The following is a 23,909-nucleotide window of genomic DNA, read 5'->3' as shown; positions in this document are numbered from 1 at the left end:
AAATGGCCTATTGAATATCTATCTTCAAACAAATCATTTGTCATTTTGAAAATGATCGATTGGTAGTTTCTTTTCTCCATATTGTTGTTGTATGACTGAAAGATGTTCTTGGGTACAATCTTCAACAGATTTGTAGATTTCCTCATGAGTAATGTATTTCAATATGGACATCTGCATGTTCAGGAATTTGGAATACATGATTGTATAGTATGAAAAAAGAAATGATTCATTTTGAATATAACTACAACACCTGACTTGAAAAAATGCAAGTCTGACTTTCACAATTGAAAAAAAAAGCAATTGCTGAATTGGGTGTGAAAGGTACTCTGAAATAAATGATGACTGACTGAGCACTTATTGAAAATATAATATATGTGACTGTATTCAGTAAAGCTGACTAGTTTGAAAAATATCAAAGGGGAAGTCCACCCTGATATTAAGTATATTTAAAAAGAATTCAATTCAATTCAAATATTTTTATTATTAAAAGCAGAACACATGAGAGAAACATGTCAGTGAAAGTTGAGCAGAAACTAATACAAAATAAGGAAATTATTAGTTTTTGAAGGTGAAATCACTCAAACTCAAATTGGCAACTCTTTGATACAACCCCTGTACGAAAAAATATATCCATGAATGAATGAAATTTTCTGTACAGAGCATATTGGAGAGGAACTTGCATAATTCATCACAGTATTGCCAATTTATGTTTCATCGATAACAATTTCCAAAATTCATAAGTGTCCCATTTGTGATCGAAATTAGTTGCTCAATCTCCTTTTATTCAAACAAACCTAATATTAGGGTGGACTTCACCTTTAGACTGGATTTGGGAGAATAGATGTCTGAATGTGCTAACGGGTGTAATGGAAGTGTTTGCAACTTGCTAGACATTTCAAAAGAAATTGGCAGTATGCACAACATCTTTTATTTTGTTGCTGCTTGTAAGTGTCGGCTTGCATGGTGATGTAGATATACAGTAGGCTTGCGGGTGCACCATGTATGAGAGAGAGAGAAGGTCGGAAGTCCTGCAGAGGATTACGAGTCAGAGTCCTTTGCAGGACTCCTCAACCCTCTCTCTCTCTCTCTCTCACATGGTGCACCCGCAAGCCTACTGTATATCTCTGATTTTGTTTTTGAATGATTTGAGAACTATTGCAATCAACCATGGAGAAAAGGCTTCATGATATTTTAGAAAAGAAGCATCTTTCATCGTCTTTTATGTTTACACAAACATTTTTTTAATGATTATTTTGATAAAAGTTTGTGCATGTGTTTTATTCTTTTAATATATATATCATGTGCTTCCATTTAGGTTTGATTTATAGCAATTGGTGCCTATAGTAAAACATGTGTGTGCTCTGATAGTCGACAGAAACTTTGCATCTTTAAAAGCACAGGTACATTAACAGTAAACATGATTTTTAAATTATTTGTATTTATCATTTTATTGCAATTAATACAATTGTTTGTCTATTTTTCTTGTTTACAATGATTTGTTGAAATGTCAATGAAAATCACATTTTTGTCTCCTTCATAACCTAACTATTCTTGATTGTTTGTAAATTGAATTATCCTATATTGTATTGTACATGTACTACAATGTATTCTTCTTTAAAGGTAAAGACCAGTATTGGAAACGCCCCAATTTCAAAAAATGAAATCGGGAAGCTCTCATTACCAATCATGTGAAAGAATATGTTTTGACTAATACATAATGATAAAATACTTGCCGGGAAACCGCCTACTAATTCATATATTTGGTAAATTTGTTTCTCTCATGGTCTGTGAGAGATATAGGGTAGTCCCATATACATCTTTCTGTGTATAGTGCTTGTAACTTTACGAAGAATGGGCCAAATTTCTTATCATTTTGAAGATTCCAGAACCTTGCAGATGCTAGATGCCTTTTCTGATCGATTCCACAACGTTTCTTTCACAATAATACCCTAGAGTCATGCCTGTACTTAAAGGGAGACTAAAGGCTTCGCTACTGGTTTCTTGCATCCATAGTTATGTTTTCTCTACTTATGCCCAATGTAAAAAGAAAAGTGTATTCCACTAACAAAATTATCACTATGCATCAGTGTTTATGGGCAAGATAATGGAAGCAAACCATTGATCAAATGTTAATGTTTTTTTTTTCTTCTTCTTCTTGTATGACGTTACCGCGAGTTTTCTTTACTAAGTTTATGTGATCTCAAAGACTTCAACATTAAGTACAAAACATTTCTTCTTTCTTTTTGATTCCGGCTATACGATAGTAATTCAGGACAATAATTACTTACATTTCAAGATGGATGCAAATAGAATTTATTTTTTATACGCTATGTCGTCACAATCTGGGGCAAAGTTTGTGCTATATATACAATGCAAATGGATGTTGAAGTTTATGCAAACAGGAATTAATCCCTGCTATAATTTTGTTTACAGCATTGGTATGCTTCACAATGAATTCATGAATGTATTTTATTGAAAACAGACCTAAAAAATTAGTGTATCGAGTCAATAGTTATTTCCCTGACACTAGTGTGGGAAAGTTTGGAAAAGGTTATTTGATCGAAGATTTTACCATACCATGGTTATTTTCTGATTAATATTTCAAATGTCATGAATGAGGCTTAATGAGAGGCCGACTGTTTATCTTAACTGCATACTCCGTGTATATTCAGGTTTAAAATACATTATGTTTGTCAAGAGCATACAACATAAAAGCTGTACAAAATATATCTGATATATACATTAAATTAGCAGTAGAAAATGAGAATACAAAAAATGATTATATATATATCAAGCAGACAGAAATTAATCGCTGGAAATAATTTGTAAATATTCTTCACAATTTCTTTCCACTTATTGTGTAAAAGAAATGTGTTCTATGAACTTTAAATCTATTCATATCTGCACTGCAATTAACAGATTCTGTGTTGGAAGTTCGGCAGCTACTTGTTGTTTTCCTGAAGGTTCTTAATGTCGAATGTTCGTAGTTCTGAAAATGAAATAGGGTTCGTTATGCCAAAACTAGAAATCTATACCAATAGGAACCTTTGGAATTATTAACCCTCTTTTTTATTTTCGGAATTATTGACTCACTGATATGTGAAGTTTCTTTCGGAATTATATTTTGAACTTCTGGAATAAGGGAGTAAAACACGAATGCCCCAAGTTGTCACCTAAAAAGGGTATTGTGTATGGGTCGTACATAACTTGTTGACATTCCATGTTATAGAAACGTTATCATCATAGCATGTGCTAACCCACCGGCTACAGAAGTACACACGATGGTGCATGTACTTATCAGTGATTATTTCCACAGTATAATCGTTTCTCATTCTGTACTTGTGTAATATTCTGAAAAGAAATGTTGAACTCATTATTCTTTTCTATTTATTAAATAAATATGGGAAATAAAATAGAAGTCTACTCTGGACCCTGTCTCTGTTATTGTTGGAATCAATTTTGGATGGAGTGTGTTTTCATAAGTGAAAATTTGCCTGGGTTTACCCAAGTAGAACAAATTTGAATAAATTAAAGGCCCACTGCACTACTTGAAGCTACTTGCGCCCTCTATATAACAAACAATGCCTAATCGGTGACCATTGGTCCCCCATGATCCTCTTTTTCTTATGTTAACTGAGAGCTGAGTTGATGAGATAACCACCTGTCCAGTGACCTTGTAGGGCGGTCTAATCCCTCCTGTACACTATGGCAGATAAGCTTTAAAGAATGGTTTAGACAATTGAGACAAATAAAAAGAAATCTCGAGTCACAATCACCGATGATAATATGGTGTATGGTGTATCTTCATCTGCAATTGGGTCACCAGAGTACAAAATGAAGCTTTTAAACACATTAAATAGATAAGTGGGGTACAAGGGAGATGTTCTTATATGTTAAAGCCAAAGTGTTGGGACCCCAAATTCGCCATAAAAATTGATGGCAAATTTTCACTTAAATTTCATCAAAATGTGAAAGAGGACGTCATTGAAAGAAACACTTCTGCAAAGATCCCCCCCCCCCCCCCAAAAAAAAAAAAAAAAAAATGCGTTTAAATATAAATATTGATTAAAAAATAAACTGGTAATTTGGATTTTCTGTTGTATGCAGAAAACATAGAGATAGAAAAAAAGGGGGGGGGAGAGAGAATTTTGTGATTAAAAGGAGAAAAGAAAAAAAAAGAGAATTAAACAGCGATAGAAGAGAGGTGCGAGAGTATGAGGAATTGCATTTCTTTTAAAAGAATATTGGGATAACAACCAGGGTCGTCGCTAAAGGGGTTTGTGGGGGGGGGGTGCGACAACCCCCCTCCCCTCCCCCACCCCCACCTGTCAGGATATTGGCGGTAAAATTGCGCTGCTGTCGGGAAAAGTGAGGAAAGGGGGAGAGGAAATGAGAGGGAAAGAAAAGAAAAGGAAAAGAAAGGAAAGAGAAGAGAAAAAAGAAAAAGAGGAAGGAGAGGAAAGAAAGGAAAAGAGAAAAGAAAACATGAAGATGAAAAGGAAACAAAAGAAACGAGGGATGAAAGAGAAGAGAGAGAAAGGGGGTCAGAGCCTGAAAGAAGATGGGTGGGAGTAAAAGAGAGAGGGGGATGTTGGGCGGAGTCACCACGTCGAGGGGGCGAGAAAGATACGCATAGATAAGTATATTGCTGTGTCGGGTCCGCTGTGTCGGTATTCTTACTCGATCCTCGTGTACTATATCAAGTTTGAAGTCGGTGAGATGTATTATGTCGGTTGGCCGGCAATTTTTCCCCTTACGAGCTGTGACTTTTTATCGGGAAAATGATTAAATGGTCCATGACATCAAAATGCAAATGTATTCCTGTTGGTGTGCAGTCCTGCATACATCTCATATTTTGATATGTAAACTTCTGAATTTGTTTCATAGATTTTTAAATATTTTTTGAAATATTTGTTTTTCAAACTTGCTAAGCTCCACCCCAAAAACCTCCAGATCTCATTTCCCTTGTGACATCATTTGTCAGCAGGGCTCAAATTAATTTTTTGTCCACGGGGGCTCTTCCTAAAAGAAAAGAGCCCCGTGAGCCTTCTCTCTCTTTTGTGACACCTGTTCTACACATTTTTACATAATAGCAGTGAAGGGATGTTCCTTTATCTACCTGAGTACAGGTATATTTTGTCCTCTTTCTTTGTCCGTCATGTTCATAGTGATATAATCTTTGCATGCAGTAGATAATGAAATACATGTATATACATGTACCGAATTGCCATAAATTTGATTTCATTTTTCTGAATCGCTTGCCAAAAGGGTTTACTGCACTTTATAAGTCCCTTTCATTCTATCTTTAGCACATTTTGCCTTTCAACTGCATTCTTCTCAAATAGATGTACTGAAATTCATGGCATTGTAAACATTTCCTTTCATTTCATTTTTGTTCTATTATCATAGTTTTCTTTTTGTTATGGTTAAATGCAAATTGCAAATATATAATTCGCTGCTTTTAGTCACATTTTGGACATTTATTTTCTGCACCGGCAGATGTGTAACAAATGTTAAACAAATTGGCATTTTTGACAACTCATTGGCCCATTGGTCGACAAACCTCCTTTGTGAATTCGGCCCTGTGTGTTCAAATACAACAAGTCTAGTCATTGATACTGACTTTACTTTGGAGCACCATAACCGTCTGTCAAAAAATACAAATATTTTGGATTGTCAAAATTGTCAAAATGTTAGTAGCAAATTAAGCATTCAATGAGATCTTTTATACAAAATCATAATTAAATATTTGTGATGTATTCTCATTTTTGGGGTGCTCTACCTATTAAGATATGTTGATAGACATAGTTTGTGTCACTCTGATATAAACTCATTACACAAGAATTATCACTAAATTCAATTGAAAGCAGAAAAATGAGAGAAATTGGTCTTTATAAGATGTGAACGTTGTTCTCAACTATCTTTGTTACACTATAATTAATTTGTTTATCCTTTGTTTAAACCAAAGTTAAGTATGTTTGGATTAAAATTATTTAATTTGAATTTGATTTGTTTCCTTCTCCAAATGTGATATTCGCGAGAGGGGGGGGGGGGTGGTTTTCCATTGCCGTATGGGGCTACCGTTTGCCATGATCCAAGCGCTATGTCTCATCTGTTAGCTCTCCCCTTAATACATCCCAGTGATTCTTTCCCCTACCCATGTCCTCCCTTCTCTCTCTCTCTCCCTCTCTCTCACTCTTAGGCTCTCTCTCTCTCTCATTCCCTTTCTCACGCACACACTCCCCTTCTATCTCGCCCACACCCCTTTCTCTCTCTCCCTCTCTCTCGGTTAATTTCCAACTACCTTGCTCTCATAATATTTCTACGATTTTATAAAATAAAAAAAATGGTAACAAACAGAAAGAAAATAAATAAACAAACATACACAAACCAAAATACAGACACAAAAACAAACAACTTCTATCATTTGACAATTGTTCCATCTGACCACATATTTTATTGCTATAAAGTGCTTTCTGTATTTTCCCACAGTTCCCTTTACTGAAAATAGACCTCGTACCAATATTACTTCCCATACTTCCCGTAATTCCACTTGGTATCAGACTCCCTCCCTCCGAAATGCATTTTCTGAACCGCCATCTAAGTCTAGGATGGATATAGTCTTCTGTTACATTACACAGAAGTTTACCTTTGAAGGTAAAATAAAAGAATCCATAATATGCTTACTACAATGCGAATATACATAAACTAACTTGTGACATTTTCAGTAACATGATCATATGGCAGTGAAAATTTCAAATGTGATAACTGAACATTGCCATAACAGCACAGTTATCAACATAGAGCACCTTCTCACACACATTTCAATATCAAATTGTGATAAGCTGCTCAAGAATATACGAATACAAAAATATATTCACAGCCATGTTAAAAGCACCAATAATCCCATAATCTTAATACAACAATCTTACTGTTCAACATTATGATAGCACCTCCTGGAAAGAAAAAAACACTCGTTTTGATATGATTTTAAAAATCAGCAACGAAATATAAGAAACATTTAAAAAGATAAAAAAGAATATAGGACAGGACTTATTGACTCCACGCAAGACAACATGAGTGTCTCTGCTCTCTCCAAAACATACAAATTACGTTCATAATAAATGCATTTATTTTAAATGTTTAAAAGAACAACATTCCAGCATCCAGCAAATGTAGTGCACGCTGAAAGTCAAGAGAACTTCCAGGGACAACTCCTGAGCAGAGATGCCAACCAATACGATTTAATCGTATTTAGTACGATAATAAGAGTGGAGTACGATAATAAGAGTGGAATACGATAATAAGAGTGGAATACGATAATACGATATCACCTCTTAAAATTCGATTTTTCAACAAACTTTTTTTTTATACCCATAAAAACCACGGAATCTCATAGAAACATGTACAAGTCCCCTGCAACCCCAACAGAAACTTTACTTTACAATTTTCTTTTAAAATTTTAATGAAAGAGCAAGCATTTTACTTGACCGTACGTACCAGTATCACATTTTTCTGAAATGTTACTGGCCCGGGATCAACCGGCCATTGGTAGTGTCGAGTTTTCGTGATAATCTGATTTTTCTCTCCAAAATCTGATTTTTTGTGTCCAGAGGTTGGCATCTCTGCCTGAGCCATCTCATGCCCTTATCCTATTAAAAATCATTTGTCTGTCTACCTTGTGTTTGTTTCTCCATTATTTTGGACCCTCCGACAAGCCATTTTATTGAAAATCAATCTCTGAATAACATATTTGAATACATGTACAAAATGAATATCATATACTACTATTTGTCTACCTTATGCCAGTCCTGTAATCTTTAGTTAATATTCGTAGTATGCTGCATATTATATTAATAATAAGAATTAAGATGCCATACTTTTGAAAGCATACAGTCAAACCTGTCTATAAGTGGCCACCTCTAGTGGGCATGCGTTTTGTCTCCCTCGAAAATAAATGTGTTGAACCTCTATAGAAAATTACCTAAGTATTTACAGTGGTCATGCACTTTCTCGGTTTCTAGACACTGAGAAAGTGCGTGTTCACTGTAAATACTCCATGACCAGCCTCAATGGTCAGGTTGACCGTATGTTGATAACAAACAATGATAACGTTTGTTTACACATGGGCGACGCTACACCACTTTGACTGGGGGGGGGGGGGTGGTGCGGATCAAAATATATTCCGACGAGCAATTCGAACAATTTATAAAAAAATTGGTCCCCAGATTTTGAAATAAATGCATGGTAAATCATTGGAAGACAGTGGGGGGGGGGGGGGGGGGGGGGGGGGTAATGCCGACTGACGTCACAAAACATCTCCGACAAGCTTAAAAGCGCGAATTTGTTTTGAGATTTACGGCAAAGCTCTAAAGCAACCGCCAGATTTTTCCTGAGAGAACATTTTAATGGCCTGAGTGGGGGCAGGGGTACCACACCCTTATTACACCTCTTCGTACAATTCTTCACACTTCCTGCTCAACACTATACCCCCACCCCCTTTTTTTAGCGACGCATACCACCTCAGTTCACATAAATGAAATGTCATTGAACGATAGGGGGTTTCAATTATCACATAAAATATATAAGAGCTCAGTCGGCTAACTGTATATTAATTTTGTCGGGTAAACTAAAAGGCCGTCAGACTGCAAAGCGACCATGCGAATTAAACTCCAAGTTTGTCACCCTTCGAGCCATTCGCCGACATCTGTATCCGAATTATCGTCAAATCCGTTCATCGGGTAGGACAGTTTTTGCTAGTAACCTGAAAAAATGGGGGGGGGGGGGGGGGGAAGTCAAAACAAAAAATATTGATTTAATAAAAAAGCCCACACACTGTGATGAATTGAAAATTGGTTCCTCCCAATAGACCGACAAGCTAGGAGACCGGGACGACCCATGAGATCGACATTTTGGAAAGGTCTACGAGATCGATATTTCAGGGGCGGTTCTAGCTTTTTGCTAAGGAGGGGGGGGGGGGGGGGTGACCCAGTGGCGGATCCAGGATTTTCGAAGAGGGGGGGGGGGGCCGACATTTTAAAAAGGTGCCGACCAATATTTCAGGGTGGGGGGGGGGGGTACCAAGCACTACAACAACAAAAATCATTTTTGCCCCCGACATTAAAAAAAAAATGTTTTCTTTTTTTGTTGGACCCCCTAACCCCCTAGATCCGCCCCTGTATTTTATGAGCCGACATAATGGCAAAATAAAGCAATGTCAATCTCCTAAGCTGTCGATCTGAGATGGAGCGTTGGTCTAGTATAGTGAATCATCTATATTTTGGTCAAAGATTGTTAAATAAAAATTATTATGCTACGGCTACAATTTGGGTTTTAGATGTGGTTTGCTTTAGGGTTTAGGGCTAGGTAGAGTGTTGGTCTACCATTGGCCTACCCAATCACTTTTACTCCACCACTCTTATATATACAACCCTCTATACCGTACCACTGAGCCATCATTTTAACCCGTTGTCCGTAGGCTTAATGTTTAGGACCCACTCAGATCCGATAATCAATGGGTATAAGCTCTACTGTTACGCTTACTTTCAAGGGTGTCGATTTGTATCCGTGGTTGGGGGGGATGATAGGTGCCAAAATATTTTCGGCAATGGATAAAAGCAACCAAGAGGTAGAAGCATGTGGCAAGTTGCACCCCTTCCTCCGCGCGTAGCGCGGAAGCTCTGACGTTTCATTAGATTATTAAACAAAGAAGACGATTCTATGTATCATTCTCGACTCTTAATCCTTGTCTTAATTCATTTTCGCCCATTCCTGCGCGAAGCACGGAAGCTTTCACATTTTATTACATTATTAGAGAATGAAGACGATTTGTGTACCGTGTCCTTCATGAATTCAGTTACCCCCCCCCCCCTCTTTAACGTTTCAATTAATTATTTACTCTTTTGTCTGTATACATTTTCGCCCATTCCGCGCGTAGCGCGGAAGCTTTCACGTTTCATTAAATTATTAGTAAAAGAAGACGATATGTTGTATCGTGTACTTTGACGTTTCATTTGATTATTACTCTTAATCCAGGTCTGAATTCAGTTCCCCCTAACAGCGTTGCTCTTTTCACTAAATTATTAGAGAAAGAAGACGATTCGTTGTACTGTTCTCTATATTAATCCTTGTTTGAATCAAGTTACCCTTCCTCCGCGCGTAGCGTGGAAGCTCTGACGTTTCATTAGATTATTAAAGAAAGAAGACGATTCGATGTACCATTCTTGACTCTTAATCCTTAATGTTTGAATCAAATTCCCTTCCCCCGCGCGTAGCGCGGAAGCTCCAACGTTTCATTAGATTATTACTCTTAATCCAGGTCTGAACTGAATTCAGTTCCCCCTAACAGCTTTCCCCTCTTCACTAACTTATTAGAGAAAGAAGACGATTCGTTCTACTGTTCTCTATATTAATCCTTGTCTGAATTCAGTTTCCCCACTGAAAATAAGTTGTGTCACAAATAAGTTATGACAATCTTTCTCCAAAAATGAAAAATGGTTTAGGAAATATCAGGAAATAAAATGAGTGAAAAAAAAAAAATAAAGATACAATGACATGATTTTAAAAAGGGTGAACGGAAACAACATAACAACAAGTGAACTATTTTATAAGTCATACTAATGTCCGAAAATCTTTCTCCTTGTCTCCGATCTCATAACGAAATCGTCGCAGAGTTCATCTATGTTTACACTTTCCAGGATTGCCTGATGTGCATTGCAGATTGCTACTTTGGGGCCTCGCGCTTAACATTTAGCTCGTTGCTTTTTGACGCTGCGTCTTTGCATTTGGCGCACTGCATTTCTATGATGCTGTTGATTGAACAAATTGAATAAATTCATCAATTCCTGATGAAGCCGTATGAGCGAGAATTCAATTTATTCTTGCCTCATATACGGTTGTCTTATTTACTTCGTATATATGTATATATTATGAAAATGAGATAGCAAAATGTGTATATTGATGGTCATCTTGCGAGTAAAAACCATTAACTACTCTCATCGGGCTCTCATCATTCATTTTTCTCTTCATTTTTTTTTGATGGTGAATTATTGGGGGGGGGGGAATGATTGTACAGGCCATCCCCCACCTGAAATATTGGGGGGGGGGGGATATACCCCCCACCCCCCCCCCCCCCCCCCCCGGGATCGACACCCATGCTTACTTTCCAAAGTTCTCGCCATCTTCAATGGTCTCTGGTAGTTTCTTGCCCCTGGTCTCTGGTAAGAAGAGACACAAGATACCGGCTAGGATTGTACAGCTGCCAAATATAACAAGTGGAGTGTGGATCCAGTATTCTGTGGTTAGGAGTATCAAGGGGGCTAGGATGTTAGCGATGCGTCCTGTCATAGAGCAGATCCCCAACCCGGCGGTCCTTGGGGGAAAAAACGACAACAAAAACCACATCGTTAATCTTCAAGATTAAACCTCTGACGATTGCAAAGACTTCAACAAATTTAATTAACTGGATATTGCTTAACGAAACCATGTTCGGATTGTGAAATAGGTTACTTTAAAGACCGTCATTACTACTGGGCCAGAAGGGATTAGACCACACAGCGAGGTCACTGACAGGTGGCTATCTCATTAACTCAGCTCTCAACTAACGTAAGAAAAAGAGGATCATTGGGGACCAACAGGCACCGATTTGGGAAGTTTTCTATATAGAGGGAGCAAGTAGCTAATTACGTAGGACAGTGGGGCTTTAAAGTTCACATTTTTAAGTGTGATGCACAAGACTACCGAAATTGCGTTCAATGTATTTTCCTTTTTAGGAAACGTTATGCGATCGTCTTACTTGTGGCTTTGGGTTTGTATGCAGAAAGGATCCCATAAATTCTAACACGGAGTTTAATTTTGAAAAAATGTAACCATGAGAGAATATTCTAGATGTAGTAGCTCATAACTAAGTGATTCATTGGAAACAATTATGTTGCCCATGCACCCCGGTAACCCCCGCCCCATACCCCATGACCCCTGGACCCACCATTGATAAATAGTGGTGCAATATCTACCTCAATGACGTCGGGAATAGTTCTATTGTGTAGAGGTATATGAGACCAAATGCAGCTGAGATTCCAAATTTCCCAATGAAGGCGACTCCAGCTCTAAATGGACCAGGAGCTACAAAGGAAGAAAAACAGAGAATTAAGAATAAGACAAAAAGCCACCTTTCTTTTCTTTTTCGCTTTTTCAAATTTCCTGTTTTATCAATTAAGAATTTTAAGAAGACAATTCATGATGCATTTTTCTTACTAACAACGAGGTAGACATACGTTCATGGTGTCAGACAGCATTATGAGACCGACAAAACAAAGAATTAATTATGGAAGATAGAAAATTATCGGTTTGGTGGACTTTAGTTCTCGTGGGCCGTCCGTCTAGTGAATCCTTTGAAAAGTGGCAAAAACGCCCAAGGATTGTCGGTTTAGTCAAGTGTCGACCTACACAACAGAATAACAAGAAGATAATCTGACCCGATCTACAAGACTCTCAAGATACCACCTCAAGATCAATATCCCACTACAGAAATCATGTTCAGGTTACTATGTTTACTACTTCATCGCAATATATATTTCCATATTTTTTAAAGGTAATGGACAAGGCTAGTAAGATGGCCTAATATTGATTTCTCGAAAGCCTTTGCCAACGCGTTTTATATGATTTCGCTGATATGATAGCAAGCTTACCTATGAAGATGGTGAGTAGACATGCTACTCCGCCAAGTAACAGCGTCAAGACCATGCTTCTCCTCCTCCCCAACCAAGGGTGCTGAACGATGAAGATATCTAAGGTATAGGCGGGGATCTCGATGGCAGCAGACACAAAGAACGATAGGTATACATTGATACCTAGGCTCGAAGTACTGAGGTTAAACCCATGGTAGACCACTGCACAAACCGACCTGGTTAGAGAGAGACAAAATTAATACGGTTATCATTTCGAACACTTTTCTGTAAATTGTCTTTTTTTTCTCCATTTCATAAGTCATCACTGGTATTATTTGACGATTTCGTCTATAGTTGTCCCAGCTTCATGATTTGATCGAGGTCCTATCAGGGCGCGGTTGTAGAAGATTTGTTTCTAGAACTTTATTAGTACTTACTTGTATCTGAACAAAGTCATTACTAAAATGATTATTTCTTCTAAAAAAAAGTTATTCATGAAGTATCTCTTTCACTTCTGGAGTGACTTTTCTTTAAGGAACACTTAATTTTTTAAAAGATCTGTGTATATTTTGGAGTCAAAGCTAGATTTCCTTTACACAATATGAATATATTACCATATATACATGAGGATGAGTATGCGCCTGCGCATATTCCTATAACGGAATATATCAGTGACGTTTGGCCGCCGTTCTTTCTCCTGTGTATCATCCTTCTGTGTATCATCCTTGTGTGTATCATCCTGCAACTAATATTTTTCAAAAATGAAATGAAGAAAATGGTAAAGATTGAAAAATGATCTGAATTAGTTTTTTTCTTCTCATATTTATGAGCCAACGTGTCAGACATGACTGTATCACCAGTACAAGTTAGCCGAAAGGGGATTAAATAAATATCCGCCTTTCTCTCTCTCTCTCTCTCTCTGTGTCTTTTTGTCTTTCTTTCTCTCTCTCTCTCTCTCTGTCTTTCTATCTATCTCTCTCTGTATGGCTCTGTTCTCTGGGAAATTGTTTCCCTCTTTATCTGCACTTTTATAATATATGAGTTTACATTTCATTCAAACAACTATCAAAAAGTAATAATACCCCAAAAAAAGCGTTCCGCCACAGAAAAACTACAGGGCCGGCAGAAATATAAAAGTCACATTTGTATAGCGCTTATAAATAGATTTCTAGTGCTGTACATTGTAATCATTAATACCCTGGTCATTGCGTCTAATTGCTAACCCACACATGCTAATGCACACCCTCCGCTCCCTGGGGAGTATTCCGAATTTTAAAGTTACTGATAAAGCTCACGTTTTTGTTGACGTCATCATGCTCGTCAAGGAAATCTTCGGGAAGCTGGACCTTATTAACCTTTGCAGCATGTTTGATGATCTTCTTCGCCTTCTCTGTTTCACCTTGGCTTATCAACCACCGGGGTGACTCTGGGAGGATACTGAGGAGGGAGGGATTGGTTATTAGGGCGTGGTGGTAGGACGTGGTTGGTAGGGCAAGATTGTTACGTTGTGGGTGTTGGGATAAATTGAAACAGAACGACTTGAGCGACTATAATAATAATCTCGGAAGGTTATTGTGTAGTTAATGTTCTGTCAGTAATGATACGATATCATTATGAAGCTATTGTACTAATGTGTAAATCTAAATATCTGTGTATAAAATATATTTATTTATATGTTTGTATATAGGCCTACATTTGTTTTCGGGGTGGGGGTGTTTGTCTTGGGGGGGGGGGGGGTGTTTGTCTTAGGTGCCATCATAGACATACTATGTATCGCATAAATCTAACATAACATCTTGGAACTAATGCCCCTCAAATTGATGTGAGTAACAATTTCATCCAGACGAATCTGCGTAGCGAATTGAAACTGAAAGTGTAATCTTCAACTTCTTTCGAATTTAGAATGTAGCCCATCGATAGTGGGCGAGGTACGCTAACAAGTGAATAAGAAAATATGGTAAGGGACGGCAAAGTATATATATGATACTTGAATTATCATTAATCGGTTTTAAACAAATTAAACATGAAAAATAGTGTACTTCAGATAATATCAAACAAAACATTGAATACACCGTCCTGGTGATTGAAATTGATAATGATAATAATAACTAGACTGGAATTGTCACTTAACTATTGAAGATAGATTGAGACAATATGACCTGACCCTATACAATAAGCAGTTACACTATTGACTGTAACTATAGTTGATGATGATGATGATGATGATGATGATGATGATGATAAGGATGATGATGATGATGATGTTGATGAAGATGATGATGGTGATATTAATAATAATGATAATAATGACAATATTAATCATAACAATAATAATAATGATAATAATATTCTGTGTTCATGAGTGCTTTATTATTCTACGATGTCTTTAAGCGTTTTATAGACATATTATTACCCCGGTATTCAGAATCATGCATGTCTGCGCGCAATGTTTGCACATTCTCCACTCCTTCAGGAGCATTCCAGCCAGCGCTATTTTACAGACGCTCGCAATGCTGAGCAAACTCCAATAACTTCTGCATCCTACCGGATACCCATACAACACCCTGTGGAGATAAGCAATGTGGATAAAAGGCATCGCTTAAGGACATTAGATTGACTGAAAATTTTCCAGAACTTACATCAAGAAAATTAAAAGGATGAATAAAGGTGTGACCAGAGCAACTTGAAGCATCCTCCAGTCTCGAATCCAGTAGGCTATTCCAGCTAGTAGCATATATCCCACTGCGAACGGAATATTGATAAAGATGCCGGAAACATTTCGCTTAGAGATGCCCACAAACTCGGTACCTATTGAAAAGAAGAGGTATTTAAATGATAAGGAGAGGTATTTAAATGATAAGAAGACCTAATTACGAAACGAAAAACCGTTGTCAAAATAGTGTTCTAGCATGTAGCAACTAGTACATCCTGTATCAAATACACAAACTTATTTATAAAAACGCAACATGTATAATAATGAAGGTCAATAATGAAATCTAATGTGAAGTATATGAAGAGTCCTCCATTTCAAAGCACATTATGAATGTAGACATTAATACCAAGATCATAGATTACTTGAAATAATCTAAGCAGGACAAATGCCTAGTAATTATGAATCAAAACGGACTAGAGGCTAATTAACCTCCCCCTCCCTCTTTCCTTGGATTTTGGATCATGATAGAGACACAATATCTCCACATTTTAAACAGTTGGTAGATTGATCTAACCGATAAATGTGTCTCGTCGTGCCCGTATATAGGGCATCTTATTCATCCTTAATTGTCTTCTCTTTTTTTTAAAGAAAAAGAAAATCAGTTCATATCATCATTCGACATGTGTTTATTACCAGCACCGTAATTGAACAATTTGGAATTGTTATACCATGCCATGAAAGTCCCAATGTACGACCTACAATGGCGAGGCATTAGATCAGTATTTGGAGGTGGCACTGGCATAATTGGGGGTACTGGCATAATTGGGGCAACCGTCTTTTGGATTACATGCACATTTTCAGAGCCACTGATTAGGGGGAGGGTGTAGAATGGATCATTTTTTCATCTCCCTTTTTTACGTTTTGTCCCTTAAGGCTCTCTCTCTCTCTCTCCTTCCTCTCTCTTTCCTCTCCCTCTCTCTCTCCCTCTTTCTCTCTCTCTCTCTCCCTCCCTCCTTCCCTGCCTCCCTCCTTCCCTCCCTCCCTGCCTCCCTGCCTCCCTGCCTCCCTGCCTCCCTCCCCCTCTCTCCCTGTCTCTCTCTCTCTCTTTCGGTTCCCCCTTCACCATGTGTTGTCCAGAGCTTACCTAGCACAAATGTAAGGATGTAGGATCCCACTAGGAAGACGCCTTGAAAGAATCTCACCACGGCAAATAGCCAGTAATTATGAATCAACACTAGGGCATACCCAGAAATGATACGTAAGACTATGGTGAAGATGAGCATTCGATGCCGTCCAAACCTGGAAGAAGAAAAAAGCATTCACAATATGATTCTCAGGTCACTTTTTTCAGAATTGGTACTTTCTTCATGCAGAAGAGAAAAAAATTCACTCTTTTTGGATTCATCATGCATGTTAAGGATTATTTCGTTTTGAAGTCGAATCCTTAAATAATAGTGCACACCGCACTTCTTATAAATGGGAGGATCTTCATATTTCATCTCTACATTTAATTGTTCCCAATTCTCTTATTTATCTCAAACATTCACTCATTTGTTTAACCCACTTTTAAGTTTTCACACAGGCCAACTTATAACAAATATTACTACGCTTTTAGTAAACGATCATTAGGTCATAGACTATTAAAATCAGTTAACCCGACTCGACAACCCGACAAAGTCAATAAGATCTCCCTGGTTTAAACGAAGGGGAAACTTAATCATCTACATACATTTATAAAACTAGACCAAAGTTAAACCCAGCTTTGGATTAAAATTAAACCTGAAGAAGATACTAAAGGTTCGTACCACAAAAAATACCGCATAAAGTATTTTTTCTTTGTAAGCATTAAACTTTTCTAAGAAGAACAATTAACAACCCCTCTTTGTAAGCATTAAACTTTTCTAAGAAGAACAATTAACAACCCCTCTAGAGACAAGTAGGGCTTCCATATTCCTGGAGATTTTGACCACCCCCCCCCCCCTTGTCTCGGAGTTAAATCTCTATCCGTTTAAAAAAGAAACTAACGTTGTTGTTGTCGGTTTGGTTGGTTTTTAATCTTTTAATAATAGATCATAGTCTCAAATACTTTGCAACACTTAAAGATACGGTGAGTTCTGGTAAATATAGATATTACATTCTCACAGAATCGAACGAAACGTTCATTAAACTAGACCAAAGTTAAACCCAGCTTTGGATTAAAATTAAACCTTAAAAAGATAACAAAGGTTCGTACCACAAGAAGTACGGCATAAAGTATTTCTTCTTTGTAATAATTTAACTTCTATGAGAAGAACAATATTAACAACCCCTCTAGAGACAAGTATGGCTTCCATAATCCGGGAGATTTTGACCACACACCTCCCCCCCCCCCCTGTCTCGGAGTTAAATTCCATCAGTTTAAAAAAGAACCCAATTTTGACGAATTGTTGGTTCCTGATCTTTCAATAAAAGATCATAGTCACAAATAATTTCTGGTTCTGGTAAATATAGAAAATAAATTATCACAGAATCCCAACGAAGCTTACACTGAATGTTCTAGATCACATTTATAAATGACAAACGCTATATAATTTCGGTATAATAGTAGCTGAGTAATGAGCATAGAAAGATTAGAAAATCATGGAAGCAGGCCCGAGGTCACTGTGTGCAAAATATAGGAGGTGTGGTTTTTATCGAAGATGATGCTCAGATATTTTTGTGCGTTTGTTTTTTCTTCATCTCACAGGTTAAAAAAAAAACAATCTACTGCGGGATATATGGATTATCAATAATAAATCAACGCAATTTTCTCTCGAAATACGATTTTCATACCAGAGTTCAAGATTGGCTTTAAGCTCACTCACGTATAATCGTGTTTCTGTGACTGTATACTTGACTTTAACGCCTCGACAGTTTCTTTCACAGATTTCTCCTCCCAATACCATCCCCATTATGTTTATAGAACTGGATTGTCGATTCCCCCTCTATTTCTTTCCCTTCCTCTAAGAATAATAATAATAATACATTTAACATTATATCCCGCATACTAAGAATCTTGCAATCTGATTGGTCTAAACGAGGTCACATGATCAATGATATATAAATACTATCTCCCTGCGATAGGACTTTTGTACCGTAATTTTTTTGCTGCTGCCCCACTTGCCCAGTGAATAAGCGTAGCAAAGTACGTTGCGCGAAATGTCAATGTCAATGTTAATGTCAAATGAGCGCGCATCGAATGTATTACAGGTATGCGTGTTGTGCTTTATAAAATCTAGCCGAAGCTAACTGTCTGCAGAATCAATTCTTTTAATTATGTAAAATTCACTTTAAATATACCTTATTGCCGATGTTGGATATAAAACAAATATTAACCTCCTTTACTCGGGCAATGGATACAAACTATCATCGCCTCGGTGATCTCGGGATGATATTATAGTAGCCCCGAGATCACCTCGGCGATGATAGTTTGTACCATTACCCTCGTAGTTGCTTACTATCTCTTTGACGTATACAGCCATCCCTCCCTCGGACATAAAGTTATGTCCAAAACACACATTCTCACGCGCACACCCATCTCTACACCCTCCCCCCATCTCTCTCTATTTCTCTCTCTCACGACATTTTTCGTACATATACCACTACGAATCTGTCCTTTCCTATCAAACTAAACAGCACGTCTTTTCATTTAACTTCATGTTTATTTAAGCACACCTTGGGGCTGTAAGCGCAGTAGAAACTGATTTGCATATAGTGTCTGCGCTCTATTAATGTATATTATTATCATCATAATTATCATTATCATTATCATGCAACACCCACGGCACCCTACGCACAAAAACGTTCACATACACACACACACGCACACGCACTCTCTCCATTTCTATCAATCTCCCACCGTCTTCGTCGCTCACGCACAAACACACACACACACACACACACCAACGCACACACGCGCACATCCACTCTTCTTTAAATCATTTAATCATCATCCCCATACCTATACCCCCTCTCTCTCTCTCTCCCTCTCCCTCTCTATCCTCCTTATTTTCTCTTTCTCTCTTTCTTCGCTTTACTTCCTTCTCTGTAATACATTAAATTAATGTATTAATGACATCCGCATTACCAGGGACTCTTTGTACGAAATTATACGGGTCTACCATGAATGCGTCAAGTTCTATGCAGATATTTTCCTTTCTCATAACACAGAATAACACATGGTACATGTACATGATTCAAATTCAGAAAGGAAGAAATGAGCTCAAATTAAAGCTCTTCAAAAGTGTTTTCGATGGCCAGATTTCACTACAATAATTGTATCATAATTGTGAAAGAGGATGTCAATTAAAATACATTTTTGCAAGGATTTTCAAAACAAATGTGTTTGTTTTGAAAGAATACAAAATTTAGGTTTTCTGCGTACAACAGAAAATCAAAAATTATGTATGTCTTCACAATTGGGGGGGGGGGGGGGATCTTTGCAGAAGTGTGTCTTAAATGACACCCTTTTACACATTATGATACAATTTAAGTGACATTTGGGCAAATTTGGGGTTCCAACATTTTAGAGGGGCTTTAAAGTTAATCAAAAGCAAACAAGTTTTCATTGTTGAAAAACATCAACCTAATCAACATCAACCATCAAACCTAATCTGAGTACCATCCCCAGCCTGCATCCGCCGTTATTATGATGGCCTAATTCTTACCTGTCTCCTAGGATACCAAACACCGCACTTCCTACCAAGTAACCTCCATAGTAGAACGACTGAGGAAACTGGATGTACTTCGCGTCAGCACACACCAAATCCATCTAAACCGAGGATGAAATTAAAACACTGTCTCCTCAATCATCTTTTTAAAAGTTTGCATTTATCACAACAGTTGAGCCTAAAGTTATTTTGGCTACTAAAACATTACAAAATTTACATCTTAACATTATATAAGATTATATAGTTGGACATTTAGGGGAAGATTTGCCGCCCAAATCAGGGTATCCATCCCGCCCCGCTATGTTATCACATCTATTAAAGAGCTAAAAGTTAGGTAACGGTCTTGTTATCATCTTCCCATTGATATAGAAGTTTTAACAGTCGAACTGAATGGACAGGTGTGAAATGTAGCTACCATGCATTACCTCTTGGACGAAAGTCCGTGTGTACTGGCTCCTGTCATACTCCCAACCAGCATCACATGGGATTACATCCGGGGTACCATCAGCACCTAGGTCCCGGATCAAGGAGTCGTACCCGGATGTGGCGCTATCATTAATAACAACAGAGAGCCCCGAGAAGTCAGATATGTTGTACCTGTGCAATAAAAATAATTCGAATACAAACAAAATAGCAATTTATATTTGATATGTTTATGGAAATTGTAAAAGTCAAAAGTGAAGAGTTTGGTCTATATGATTATGCATGAATGTCAAGAAAACTATCGCAATCAACCTCCGAACTGGGAGAACATAGGCCTACTTAGATAGATAGATGTTTATTAATGGTAATAAGAACCATTTGCTTCGCGGCTGCCCGCTACCCCCCAAGAAACATAATGTCACCTCCAACCCAGAGGCAGAGTATATTTTGTATAAACCAATGTGCCTAGCCAAGTTTCATAATTGCTGATCATCCTGCGTATGAGATGGAGGATCATATCCCTACCCCTTCACACACACCCACACACCACTTTATGGCGTCAAACGTGGACGAAGTTTAGTACTTGTGTGTGTGTGCATGGGTAATTGCTTTCAACCGCGGACCACTCCATAGAAAACTACATTAAACCGCGGACGTACCTGCTATGGGATGATAGCAGGTAGCGCGCCTTTCCCGCGCAGTCATCGAAGGGGGCGCTGTGACATTTCGCGATACACATACAACTGATCCACTCGATGTTGGCTACACGCTGTGACATCTAATATTCAAACGCCCCCTACGTCGTAAATTTTATACGGCGAAAACCAGGATCGCAACCGTGGACGGTCCCCCATTGCAGGTACGTCCGCGGTTTGCGGTATTTTTCTATGGAGTGGTCCGCGGTTGATGGCGTTTACCAACGCACCCACACACGCACACACATACACACACACACACACACACGCACACAACACGGCTGCAACTGGTTAAAATTACTCTAATTGTGGTTATTATAAAGCAAAATAAATACAATGGCCACTCAAGTTTTTATAATAAGACTGTCCTGATCACTAACCGTGCGCATTTTTGAAACTCTAGTTTACTTCCATTCGCTTCCACAAATGGAATGTTAAACGTCTTCTTGGTGATGAGATTACATGGCGCCCCATACTCCTCCTCGCACACTGTGTCATTCCACCCTGGCACCTAATAATTAGAATAAAGAAGAGAAAGAGAGAGATTTAAAAGTATTATAGATAGTATACGTATTTAACGCGTTTATCTTATCTTGAACAGTGGCGGTCGATGCATCGGTATAGAAACATAAGGGACATCTGTATATCCAACCCTTGTTGTTGATTTGTATGAAAGCAGAAAAATAATAGAAACAGAATGTCAAAAAGTTTCAAATAAATCATACTATATGCCTACTGTATATTTACATCACCATGCAAGCCGAAACTTATAGGAGCATCTAAATCATACTTATAGTAAGGAAGTTATGAATGTTTGAAATATGAGATCACTAAGTCTATGCGAATCTCAAATTGGTAATTCGGTCAGTGGATTGTGACGTTGCACTTGGATAACTCTCCCATTTGCCGTGTGCAAACATATAATTAATTTCTGTTTTTGAACAAGACAATCAAGTGAGGAATTGGTAGTAATTGAATATTCTTTTTATATTGGCTTCTGCCCCCCCCCCCCGCTCCCTCTCTCTCTCTCTTTCTTTCTCTCTCTCACTCTCTCTTTCTCTCAAGCTCTTTCCTTTTCCCTTTTGTTGGCCATTTTATCGCAAAAAACTATAGCAAAGACTTCTGTGAAATCAATGTAATGGTTATTTTAACCCTAATAAGGCCGGGGGGGCCATTATGGCCCCCCCCCCCTCCACAATTTTTTCGATTGCTCGGGAACGCATATGGATGGCGCCCCGCCGCTCGCTGACTTTTTTCTTCGAGTCTTGCGCAACTTTTAAAATAATTTTTTTGAAAATCGGACCTACGGTTACAAGGTCACGTGACCTTTTGTCTTCGCATGTCAGCCTGAAAATCGCTCATTTTCGTGATTTGTGTACAAAACGTATGGCAAAGTCATTTTTCCTAAAAGCAGATCAAACATGGGTTATTGGGTCTTGTTTAAAGCTTAGGTGGTTGTTTTGGGAGTCAAAATAGTTGAATTGTAGTAAAAGATAAATAAAACAACAAAAACAATGAAATACATAAGTTAAAAAAAACAATGAAATACATAAGAAATTATCAAAACAAGGGATAACATAAGAAATAAGCTGGCTCTTCCAATTTTTTTGTGTTATTATTATTCAGAATGGTCTAATGAATATATCTAGTGAAAAAGAATGCTTAAATATGAATAATATATGATTTATTGGTAAAAATGTGATTTTTATGACTTTATTTGCATAAATTACCATAAATATGCAAATGAGTGAATTTTTCAAAAAATTGAAATGATCATATTATTCTTTACACTTCACTTGACATGCGTGCAAATTTTCGCGGCGATCGGCCGCTTCGCGGCCGAGATCTTGAGGGGGGGCCATAATGGCCCCCCCGGCCCTACTAAGACTTCAAATAGCCCGGCCTTATTAGGGTTAATACCGTATACTATACATATCAAATAAGATTAATGTTCGAAAAAACGTGAATATGCTTTGGAAGCCTTTGTAATTTTCACATATTTCAAAATATGATGGACAAGCCAATTGGAGGTTGTCTGAGGTTGATTTGTTGTTTTCGCAATAAAGCCCGAGGTGTGCGATTATTGTGTTTTAGTGGTTCATTACTTTAACTCAGTCACACCGAAAAGAATGACACCAGACCAACCACAGCCTGAACCAGGCGCGGATCCAGGATTTCTTAGGGGGGGGGGGGGGCCAAATTTGAAATTATGCGAGCCAAATATTGGTACGTAATGGTGACACCGGCAGTGGCGAAATAAGCACAAACGTTTGGGGACGGGGGGGGGGGGGGGGGGTAGGCAAAAAAAATCTACACCAGCTCCAATCTTACACGTAGGCCCCGCTGAACGTTTCTCTAAGTAGTTGAGGGGTAGTAGGTATTTACGATCAGGTAGAGCGTTGCGTAAATCGGCGTGGGGCCTAGGGGCGAAGCACCTGCGGGGGGTCAAGGGGGCGGAGCCCCGGAAGCTCAGGGGTTTCAGGCATTTAATTACGGTCAGATGAACATACTTTGATACCTTATTTGTGACACTGGCGGGACACAAATTGGTATGAGTTCCAGGGGGCGGAGTCCCCGGAAGTTCAGAGGTTTTAGGCATTTTATAACGGTCAGATAAGCGGGCCCCTGGTGAAGTCGAGGAGGCGGAGCCCCGGAAGCTCAGGGGTTTTAGGCATTTCATTACGGTCAGATGGACATATTTTGATACCTTATTTGTGACACTGGCAGATCACTTATTGTCGTGGGGTCCACGGGCTGAGCCCCCAGAAGCTCAGGGATTTTAGGC

General features: G+C 38.2%; 1 protein-coding gene across 1 annotated transcript in view; it reads right to left on the bottom strand.

Annotated features, from left to right (window-relative positions):
• Window positions 1-8,273: 8,273 nt before the first annotated feature.
• Window positions 8,274-23,909, bottom strand: part of LOC585536 (organic cation transporter protein) — a 31,337-nt gene continuing 15,701 nt past the window's right edge. The window contains exons 2-12 of the mRNA XM_030992394.1: window positions 21,505-21,635; window positions 20,432-20,603; window positions 20,004-20,107; window positions 16,463-16,617; window positions 15,305-15,473; window positions 13,961-14,102; window positions 13,280-13,410; window positions 12,687-12,901; window positions 12,012-12,120; window positions 11,162-11,371; window positions 8,274-8,764 (exon numbers count right to left, since the gene is read on the bottom strand). Of these exons, the coding sequence (XP_030848254.1) occupies window positions 8,725-8,764; window positions 11,162-11,371; window positions 12,012-12,120; window positions 12,687-12,901; window positions 13,280-13,410; window positions 13,961-14,102; window positions 15,305-15,473; window positions 16,463-16,617; window positions 20,004-20,107; window positions 20,432-20,603; window positions 21,505-21,635 (1,578 nt within the window). The 3' untranslated portion in view covers window positions 8,274-8,724. The remainder of the gene's footprint in view (window positions 8,765-11,161; window positions 11,372-12,011; window positions 12,121-12,686; window positions 12,902-13,279; window positions 13,411-13,960; window positions 14,103-15,304; window positions 15,474-16,462; window positions 16,618-20,003; window positions 20,108-20,431; window positions 20,604-21,504; window positions 21,636-23,909) is intronic.

Source organism: Strongylocentrotus purpuratus, unplaced genomic scaffold, assembly GCF_000002235.5.
Source record: "Strongylocentrotus purpuratus isolate Spur 01 unplaced genomic scaffold, Spur_5.0 spur5_scaffold_2, whole genome shotgun sequence".
Classification (NCBI taxonomy): Eukaryota; Metazoa; Echinodermata; class Echinoidea; order Camarodonta; family Strongylocentrotidae; genus Strongylocentrotus; species Strongylocentrotus purpuratus.
Note: the sequence above shows the minus strand (reverse complement) of the source record. Positions and strands in the feature narration are given on the sequence as shown.